Source organism: Acanthisitta chloris, unplaced genomic scaffold (assembly GCF_000695815.1).
Source record: "Acanthisitta chloris isolate BGI_N310 unplaced genomic scaffold, ASM69581v1 scaffold9867, whole genome shotgun sequence".
Classification (NCBI taxonomy): domain Eukaryota; kingdom Metazoa; phylum Chordata; class Aves; order Passeriformes; family Acanthisittidae; genus Acanthisitta; species Acanthisitta chloris.
In genome coordinates this window covers 1-11,212 of record NW_008680921.1, presented here as the reverse complement: position 1 = coordinate 11,212, position 11,212 = coordinate 1, and the positions used below count along the sequence as shown (strand labels likewise).

The window sequence follows — 11,212 nt, the reverse complement described above, 5'->3', positions numbered from 1 at the left end:
TGATAACAGCAGAATGCTACCAAGACAACTCCATAGAAAACCCACTGAAGCAGGAGCAAAATTCAGGTCACTTCTTAGCAAAGCTCATCACATATTGTTATTGTTATTATTAATTTTTTTAGAACAATTTTTCTGTAAAATTTTTATCCTGGCAGCCAGATATCCCCTTGCGATGTGCTAATTCGAAGAGACTAATGTGGGACCACCTGACCCCACCTGGTACCAAAGGCTTCTGAATTTCTTTAGCTTCTCAGAAAATCACTGCTGACTGACACCCATCTGTTGGTGATCGGCTTCTGGTTCCTCTTCTTCCACATCTGCATTATATTCTTCAAATGCATCATCATCAACATCTGGAAGCCCAAGTAACTACAAAGAAGAGAAAATACTGTGTAACAGTGAATTACCCACTTGTGCAGCTTCACTGCAAATCTTCACACAAATCCTTCTTGAAAACCTCAAACCCTGGAATAACAGCATAATGATCTCAACTCTCTTTCTCTCCCTCCTGGGACCAAGAAAGATCTGAAAATGCGTCCTCACACCAAATTAAGTGCTCAGAGACTGGAAGATAAATAAAACTAAAACAAAGCACTTGCAAAAAGCTTTGCATTCTTCCCTCAGGTCGCATCATGAATTGTTGAGTGTTTGGACTTGGCAGCGGTTTAGCTATAGAAGGAACCATGATAATCCTGTAGCTGCAGTTTTCTTGGTTTAAGATTGTTTTTTGGCCACCCTAAAAAAGCTGAAAAAGGAAGCATCCTCATGAAAAACTGGCTAGTATGGTGTAGGCAAGGAGACCCTAAAAATCTAAAGAACCCACAATGTTAAGTGCTTCTCTTGGACCCTTCAGTCCATCACACCAAAAAAAGAGCCTAGTATCATAGGTGAAGAAGCCCTTGCAGTGAGAAATACTGTGTCATATTTGGTCTAGCTGAGAGGGAGTTCATTTTTCCCTGTAGCAGCTCTCACGGTGCTGGGCTTTGTATTGGTATCTAGAAAGGTGTTGAGAACGCACCAGTGTTTTGGCTACTGCTGAGCAGTGCTGGCACAGCATCAGTGCTGTCTCTCAACATTCCAGCCCCCATCAGCAGGCTGGGGGTGGGCAAGATCCTGATACAACTAGGCCAGCTGACCCAAACTGACCAAAGGGATATTTCATACCATATGATGTCAGCTCAGATATAAAGGCTAAAAGAGACAGAGGAAAGGGAGGGAGGACATTCCTTTGCCTTCTGGAGCAACCACCATGTGTGCTGAAGCCCTGTTTCCCAGGAAGTAGGTAGATACTGCTTGCTGATGGGAAGTAGAGAATCAAACTTTTTTAATTCCCTTTACTTTTATGAGTGCAAACTGTTGCTTGCATTAGTCAACTGCCTTATCTCAACCTACAAGTTGTTTTCCACCTTATTTTCTCTCCTCTGTCCAGCTAGGAAGGGGGAATGATAAGAGCAGCTTGGTGGGTACCTGGCATCCAGCCAGGGGCAATCCACTACGTGTGTATTTCACTCAAAATTGTCTGAGTCTCTATAGACTTCTAGAAATAAAATTTGGGCTTGTGAAGAACTGCCGGCCCATCTTCTTTAGACAATGTTTGGATGCCTCCACCTGCTGGGTCTGATCACTGCAACATGAAACAGCAAACAGCCATGTTTGAACTTTTCCCCTCTCCTCCAAAAGGTTGCCAAGCCAACAGAAGTCAGGAAGACAGATAAACCAAATAATAGCCAAAACATGCATCTGTTGTGGAAATCTCTTATCAGAATCCTACATTAACAGATATTAATAGACACAAAGCAAAATCCTATGCCAGGCATTACTCGACATACCATGTATTTAGCTTGCCAGGGCTGGAAGAGCAGCACAGATGCATGCAACACGCTGTTTGGAGAGTGATGCAGCTGTTAGCTCTTGAAAGAGGCAAAGCCCAGAAAAATCAGGAGGAGGGTGACACTCACTAGGTGATAGCATGGAAATGAGGAGGCTGTGAAGAGGCAGATTTTCAGGGACCTGCACTAATTTAGTCTGTGATCGACATTCAGAATTCTTCACTGGACACAAATACAATGCATAGAATTAGCTTCTGGGTGCAGTGAAGCTTGTATTCCTCACTGTCACTGGGAGACAGTTTTTCAGCTGCAGAGTTTCTTCAGCAGGGAAATGGAAGGAGAATTTTCTAACTAAATCCCCTCTTTCACATACTAAAAATTATTATGGAGAGACCCCAGACTGAAAATATTCTTGTTTTTTGAGCAGAACAAAGTAAATTCCTAAGCGTACGTGTTTTTCAAATCAAATGCTTAACTGAATGTGAAACTGCTTGGTTCATTTTCAGGATGTGGGGGTTTTGTTTCATGTTGAAGCTAGAATTAAAATACTCAGTTTTCAAAAGGCAAAAGCAAGGCCTCTCTCTAGACTTTCTTATCCACCAGTACTGTTTTTGCTAAACAGATCAAATTAAACATGAGTGTTGTACTCCTCTGTATCACCTGGCAGAAAGACCTTTGATCCCACTTCTGTTTTGTCCACTTCTGTAATAATTCCTCCTTGATTTGCAAGGAAATGATGCACATGAGTCTTCATTTTATAAGCCTTTCCCATGAGAAATTCATGTGGAAAACACAACATACACCACAAGAACCACAAAGACATACATGATCCCAAAGGATGGGGAGCACATCCTGCTTTCCACACATCCCCCTCTCTCTTTGCCCTTGGGAAACCAGGTTTCTCTCTCTCTGGAGCAGCATAAATCAAGAGTGACCTTGGTGGTTTTACAAAGTGTAGGAAAGATGGGGATGGAATGGGAAGGGATGGGACAGGGTGGGGTGGGGTGGGACTGGATAAGAGGCTTCTCCAAGGGAGATGTAGTTTTATTCTTGAACATACGCTTTACAGCCTTCCATGGCACAAAGAACCTTGACCATGCAGGTCTTGCTTGTTGGAGTTGCATCCAGTCACTTCCCACAGGACTATGGTCCCCAAGTGCTGTTAACCCTTTACTGTTCTCTGGACCACAGTGACAAATCAGCCCACAGCCTGACCCTAAGGAGAGAGGATCAGGGTCTGAAGTACAGGGAGCTCTACAAACATTGGGTCAAAACAGAAGGAGGGTGTACAAAAGATAAGGTTAAAATAAGATGATGAAGATGGCCTGAGCTGACCCTAGACCAGCTCCCTCGTTGTCTTCTCTCAAACACACTAGTTTCTTCCTCTAGTCCATACCTGCTTCATATGTTAAGGTATCAGCTATGCAGCAGACTTGAAAAGACTTTAATTAGAGTGAAAACAAGGTGAAAAGAGGTAAACCAGGAAAGGGGTACAAGAAAAAGAGAGCTGATCCATCCGCCAAACAGCCAAGGGGTACAAAACTGCCGGATGGGGATACATGGAGAGGAGGACAGAAGCATGGTGAGGTGGGAGGGAGGAAAGCAGTGAGGGAGGACAGCAACCAGCAGCAGCACTGCCTGAACTACACCTGCTGGGCAACTACCCGTGTGGAGGTGAAGGAGAGGTCACTGAGACATGTATGAATTCAGTGAATATGGAATAAGTGGCTTTTACACTGCAGACTCCTCAGTTCAGATATAGGCTTTTTAGGCTGAAGATGAGCTCAGTGTGGGACCCCTGAAATTTCCCGCTGAGTTGTGCGACTCATGCCTTGGTTTTCTGCACCTGTGACGCCAGAGCATGGCACCCCTGACACTCTGCCATTTTTCAAACTGAGGTTTGCCAGACTGACAGAAGATTGGGTGGGATAGTGGAGAAGAAACACTCTGCAAATGCACTGTTACCTCCAAGCTGATAGCAAGGTGGTTTCATTAGCAAAACAGGTCCAGCAAACAAAGGACATGGAACAGCATAAAGCAATGCCAAGGAAATAATTTCCCAATACTAATGAAAAGTGCTTTTGTTCTGGCAAAGGCCTGAGGGTGCAAAATAACTGTTTCCATATGCCTATTGTAACACCATTCATTTTTAAAAATCTTTCCTACCATATATGTGCTCATTTTAATAATTACACTAAGGGAAAATGTCAATACATTCCTTATTAGACTTGTCTACATGCAACCATACCTCAAATGACAAACCTCGTTTTGCTACACTGACGCAAAGATCTCAATACTAGGTCAAAGGAGAATCTGAGAAACTTAACCTTTCTGGTACATCCAAGAGAAAATGAAGAGATACTTGATTCCTGTCTGCAAGAGGTCTCTGACAATTGAGGACAACATTCTTGAGCAAACAACATATAATAAAATTCAACAGCTAGGAAGCAAAACTAGAAAACTGCAGATTGTAAATAAGAGTGTTTTTCACAGGACCATAACTAATGAGAAGAAGTGCCCAGGAGTGATGTGTCCTTTAAGTCACCTGAAGACTTCACATCAAGTCTGGTGTCTCTGGGAAAGACATGTTCCAGCTCAACCACAACACAACTCGCTTTTGGGTATCACAGGGTGAAATGTGAAGTAATAATGAAGGGCCCAGACTAAATGAGCATGATGGCTCCTCTGCTTTGAAACTTTTTATTCTGAAGAGTAGCTCAACTTGGTTTGACTGAAGCAAACTTCTCAGTAACTTAAGTTATGCTGAAATAAATGTGGTTTAAATGAAATAAGTAATCTGTACCAATTTAATTAAGTCTTTTTGAAGTCCTCTTTAGTTAAACCAGTGGAAGTTTCTCATTGAAGACACAGCTTCTCTGAGCAGGAGAAAACATCTACGAAGATCCAAGAGCCAAATATTGTTCCGGGAAACATATTTATATATTTTTGTGTTTTCACAATTACAAGCAGCTGTAGTGACAGATCAGATTTCCAGTCCTTTCTAAGAAAAGTGTGCATCTGTTCTATTTATTTCCAGCCTCTCAAAGGATTCTTTAAAACGATGCTCTTTTATGTCGACCAGCTGTGGCGGTCCGCGGCAAACCATTGCAAGGGTGTAGCACAGGGAGGGCCAAGGTTTTCCTAGCAGTGCTCCAGGCCCTCCCTTTTGCACTAAATACTTGGGATACATTTTCAGCCTTCTCAAATAGTCAGTCAGAAAAATACAGCAGAGAAAAAGGTCTGTATTTTCAGCTGAGTATAAAAACATCCATTGGTCAACTTTCTCATGGGCATTGTGGGAGAATGGCTCTGGCAATGAACCTCCACTCTACTTTGCACCAAGCCATTAACCAGTCCCAAGCTCTCAAAAGGAGAGGCTGTGCAAAGGGAGGTTTTGCCAAAAGTAAAGGACAACAGCCAGCCTAAGACACCTCACCCTGACTAAATCCAGGCTTTGACCCAAATTTTAGTGTTAAACAAGGACAGAAAAAGCTGACTAGCAGCAAACCAGAAAAATACAAGCCCTCTCCCCACAAAACCCAGCTTCTGCTCCAACTACTTCTCAAGCAGTGGCCAAACTGCTGTTTGCGAATACCAAATGGCAACCATCCTAACAGCAAAATCTGTGTCACTTGGGGGAAAAAAAAGCCAACTGTAAAGTAAAACAAACCGCTCTGAGGAGAGACTATACTTCCAGCTTCCCAGAGGTTTACTCTTGCTATTCATATCCTTGCAAAACCCCCCAAATCCAGTGTCAGGAAACAACTCTGCCACAAAGTCCTGCAGCGCTGACTTGCATCCCGTTCCTCAGAGTCAGCACTGCATCAGCAGGATGGGAGCCCCTGCCCACTGCCACCGGCTGCAACACCAGTTGGCCTCCCACCCCACACAGGAATCTCATCTTCTCAAACACAGAGGTAGAAATAAAAAGGCAGCTGGTTTCTAATAAACAATTTCCAATCATCTGATGGTATCTTACATGTTAACACCCCTGCACCCAGGCAGCTGATTGGAGATTAAGTCCCTGCAGAAGAAAAACCACCTTGCTCTGCCTAGTGCTGTCCTATTAAAAGACACATGCAACTGTCAATGTTCAGAAGTAAAAAAGATGCACTTACGGGTCTGAAGGATTTGAAGACTTTTTCCAATATTTCGTGGAGTGTCTTTTTCCCACAGGAGGAGATGTAATCCTGTGCAAGCTGCAGAAAAGGTAAGCAGTCCTCACTTTCGCTCCACACGTGCTGAAAGCCAACAGCAACACAGGAAAGAAAAAGAATTAACAGAAATTCACTCCAACTTTTCCATGTGATTTTATAAGGTGACATGTTGTAAACATCTGCCAGAGTACACTGAGCCTCCTGCAGTTCAGACTCACCCTGGAGACAGGCACTGCAGGCTGTTTCAGAAGCCACAGTTCTGAGAAGGAACTTGGATTTTATTCTAACACTGTGCATCAGAAAGCAGGGAAATCGATCCAGAAGGGAAAACGCCTCACAACTGCACCAGCAATGAAGGGTATACACACTTTGCACATGTGCCTTTTACCTCTAAAGGTGTTTTCATTTGACATCAGCTCTGCTCAGACTTGGAAGTCATGTTGGGTTTTCTCTTCTTCTGCGTCATCTGCTGCAATGAAGCCCTCAGGAAGAGCTAAGGCATCACTTTCCCTTTCTGGCATTAGTGCAAATGTGATGTGACCCTGGAGGTGAAACTTGATGTGTAATTCTCTTGACAATGCAGAAGAAAAGATGCAAAATATACCCACAGGCTTGACATGGAGCCAAGGAGAGATTTTGGGCACTCACAATAACCTGACATTTCATGCCTCCCTCCCTGTTTTGAGGTTTACTCCTCCTAGACCCCAATATTCTTTTCCCAGGCAGGCACACAAACCCATTTGGGATCTTCCTCTCATTTTGCTCTTGCTTTGGAGATGCTGGTTCCCCAGCCTGACACTATGAAGCCTCTCCCAAAACTGATGTTCACTCTGCTGCTAAGAGGTTGCCTGAAACTGAGCAGGTGAGCAATGGTGGGAGCACTCAGGCAACGATGCTTCCTGCACACAAGGCAGCACACAGCACAAGCTGATCTATGCTTTTAAAGTTCTTCTTCTTGAAGACACTGCGCATGGGACTGTGTTAGGCAGACTGCTACAAGGATAAGTGTAGTACTGCGAAATTGGTTTGAGACTCTTATTCCTCTCTTTTTGCACCGCAGCTCTTTTCCCCAAAGTGCTGTGCAGCTTTTTACTCTGCTATAAACAGCAGGTTATGCTTAAACAAGGAAAGAGTAAGGTCTCTCTAAAGCTTAACTAACATTCGGGGAGAGACTCCGAATGACAGATGTTTCAATCCCTAACATAAGGCTTACATGTCACCTTCGCCTTCAGTGGTGAATACCTGCCAGGGATACAGCTTTACACTTACCAAAAGAAAACACTACTTAACATCACCTATGATGCACCTCTAAGATAAGAACTGTAAATGCTTTGCTATGAAACTCACTTGACCTACATTTTCTTTGCTGCTTGTTGCATTTTACAAGCATAAACATAGCAAAATGTTTTGTTATGAAAAGAGCCCTGCCTTTCCTGAGTAGGTTCTGCTTTTTCCATATAACCAGAGTAATCTCTTAACCATTCTGGCAATAAAAATAAGTTCTTTACAGTCTTGCCAGCTCTCAAATGCACATACCACAAGTCTCATGATACTTCATGCCATCTTAGAGTCATGGGCCTTGTAATCCTATAAATATACAACTAAATCTCAGCTTCTGTTTACAAAAAAAAAAAAAGACAGAAAAAAAGTCTGCACTTTTGTCATTTCTATGGCCTAAAAAGGCAGAAGGTATATGAGCCTTCTTTAAAATATCAAATTAACACTTTCAAATCACAACATTTTAAGAACAGCCTCATGATTTTGAACAAGCCAAGACTTTGGAGGTCTGGCCCGTGATTTCTTCATAGTCGGTGGTTAGCAGTAACTAGTTACTTCAAATCTTTGTGTCAAACCTAAGAGTTGGATATTGCAGCTTGGCAATTCCTGGCTCCTGCTAAACCTGTTGTAATTGTTTATATGTATAAAACCATTATGACTGCTGAGATCCTCATTGTTGTTTAGATTGTGGCCTCTTTTGACTACCCAGAGCTATACACAGGAGCTTCCACATAAATGAAAATCAGGCCTTGCCCTTTAATACATAATAGCTAGTTCATTCCCCAGGGAAAGTTAACCCCATGTTGTCCTATCATGTTTTTACAGTCTCTTTTCAAGCTGCACCACGTTTTAGACTCCAGTGTGAATTTGTCAGGAGTGCAGAATAAGATGATCTAGCTTTAGGGGAAAACCTAAGGGAGTAACTTGATTACTGAGTTTTTGAGGAAACTTTTTATGCATACCAAAATAAGCAAGTAAGGCTTCCAAGAATCTCCCTATCTACAGAAGATTTAAAACTTTGAGTGTAGCAAAGCATGCACCAAGGAAGGTTTCACATGCCATTAGTGCATACATCTAATTTGGAAATGGCTTGATTTCATCGTTCCTCCCAGAAACACCTGACTGTAACAAAGCCCAGGGTTACAGTGTCTATAGGTTCAGCTGCATCTACAGCTCTCTGTGGCAGTTTGGTGCTGCACCAAGGCAGTGCAGGAACAGAGTCTCAGCACTGACTCATACATCTCCAGAGGAACCTGCAAAAGGAATTTTGGCCTCTCAAAATAAAAACAAACATAATTTGAGGATTCTGTTCCTGCTTAGAAAGTTAAAGCAGTCAGCAAGGCTGCACATATGGAGATGCTTTTCCTGGAAAACCCGACGCCTGAGGATCCCTTTGCAGAGGGAGAAGAGAGCTGCTGGCAAACCAATGGGCCACAGTGCCCGGCTGTGGCTGTGAAATTTAAAAAAATATTAACCTCATCATCTGAGTATGTGTTTTCCAAGCTTGCCTGGTTTTGCTCACAGTTGCTTTGTGTCACTACAAAAGCACACAGCCACTAATTTCCACCTCAGCTGACCCAGGATCATGGCTGAATTATTTAGTTCCGCATCTACACACAGCATATAGCTAAGGCAATTAATAGGGGCTGAATCTAGAGGGGTTTGCTTTCCCTCACACTTTTAGGTGACTCAGTGCTGCTGGAAAACAGAGCCACTTGCTGGACCACCTTTTTCTAATCAGAGCACTTGTTGAGTGTAGCAGCAAAACTTTATTTTTGTGGGGATAATTTGACTTGCAGAAAATATTCAGACTTGCTGACTGTTTCAAAATATTTTACAGGAAATCTTGCATCAAGATGGCATCATATTTTTATTTGGTTTGTCTGTTACTTTGAATACCAGTAATGACACAGTGACAAAACAAATGACAGACTATAGGAAACAGCATCACAACCCTCACCCTCCTTGATTATGGCTACATAAATCCAATTAATTTCTTGAGAACACTGTGAGCCTCAGGAGCTAAATTATACATAGTTCAGCTATCTAAAATGCTGACTCTAAGAGTTTTAGTGTCCAGGTGATACTGAAAATGCCAATAAGCATCTAGATGGTTCTTCTGCATCCCTAGCATGTTAAAAACCTAGCCCAAATATACCTTTTCAGGAAATTAAACATATTTGATTAATGTGATCTGATACCTCTGATTTTATACAAAATTCAGATTCATTCTCCCCCAGACTGCATCTTGGCAATCTTCTGGTGTTTTTCTCCTCCTCCCTTTTAAGTTCATCATGCTCATCATTTCCTCCTTACAAGTGGGTTATCATGAACTTCTCTGGCACCTCCTACATAGACTTTTAAGTCACATTATTATGAAATGAAGACTTAAAGAAAGAGAACAAGAATACCAGGCATCAGATGCTAATTAAATGTGAGGCTCCTTTGTAAGTCACAGGGTGCAAAAAGGTGGTAAAGTGTGTCACTGTGAATTCTGTTTATATTTACTTTCATATCATATTGTGTTAAAGGAACCATGCAACAAGGCTTAAAGTGCAAATGCCAATCAGTCCACTGGCTTGTATTAAGCCTCCTTAAATCAAACTTTAGCCTAAAATTGCACTTGGAAAGGAAAGTTATCTCCTGGAGCAAAAAAAAAAAAAAAAAGATAGCCAAGCTGGGGTCAGAAATTAAGTCCTACAGTGCACTAGGAGCAGAAAACAGAATGTCGGAGAATCAGCTCATTAGTGGATCTTAATCATGTTAAAGAGACACCATCAACAGGAAAAGAATCAAGAATGACATCCATCTTCCTGTCTCAAAAGTACTATCATTACAAAAAGTGCCACAAGTAATAACACCAAAACAGAATAAAACACTGCTTCTAATTATCCACTGTTTATGTTCTGCATTTGACAGGAGTTGGCCTTTCTGCTCGGTTTTACTACTGGTGGCTCTGGGCAGGGAGTCCTACCCACAGCAACCCTGGAATGCACATATTTGTCAAAAAAAAAAGGGAGTATGTGACTGCAAACTTAAAAAAAAAGGCTGGTGTTGAGACTAGGCTCTGAAACTGCTTATTTTACTTTTTTTTAAAGCTGACTAGACTTTGTTTTGAAAGAGTTTGCTCAATTATTGATCACTGAATAAAGAAACAATACATGTCTAAGAAAAATAATGGGCTTTCTCTGCAATTTCCAACATCATTAGTGTCCAATCACAGCTCTAGCCTAGTGCTGCACTGGATTCATACCTATCCCTGCTTAAGAGTCCACAAGCACAGCCTGTTCTGGGCACAGACATCTCTAGAAAGAAATGAGCACCGGGGTCTGACAGGCTCATAGGTGCCAGGGAGATAGGTGTGCAGGGCTAGTCCCACAGAGAACTGGGAGAATCCACACCCTGAGATGCTCCACTGCTACAGCCGAAGGTCCCATCTATCCCTGGACAGATGCATAACTAAACTCCAGACAACTTCTTTCATAATTCAGCACGACCATCTGCCAGACACAACAAACACTTGTCCTGCTCGCTGGATCCGTGGTCCTGGAGAAGTCACTGCACTGCTCTTTGTTTCCATGGACCAATCTGTCAAATGGGCTCACTCTGCACTTACCTGTTGGAATTAGTGAACATTTGTCAAGCAGGAGAACGGATTAAACTTGCTCCGGGAAGGGAAAGACCTACAACATTCCTACAATAATGGTCCATGCTAGGAGCTATTTTGTTACCAATAAAAAAAGCAAAATAAAACCCTTTCGTTGAAGTTGGCACTCGGCAGGTTACAAACCCCGCGGCGAGGTGCCGCTTTTCGGTGACTTTTCTCGCACGTATGCTCAACACCGGGAGAGTCTGGGGGAGGGGAAAAGCACACACCCCCCATCCCAAAGCCAAGGGTTGTGCTGCCGCTGCCTTTTCTGCAGGAACTCGCGGCGGAGCTCGGCGAGG

At 42.7% G+C, this 11,212-nt stretch overlaps 1 protein-coding gene across 1 annotated transcript; it reads right to left on the bottom strand.

The window, feature by feature from the left end:
- Nucleotides 1–258: 258 nt before the first annotated feature.
- Nucleotides 259–6,070, bottom strand: MTURN (maturin, neural progenitor differentiation regulator homolog (Xenopus); the record flags this gene model as incomplete). Its single annotated transcript, XM_009077899.1, has 2 exons — nt 259–369; nt 5,948–6,070. Coding segments are annotated over 2 exons (234 nt in total), but the record flags the coding sequence as incomplete, so codon positions are not given.
- Nucleotides 6,071–11,212: the final 5,142 nt, after the last annotated feature.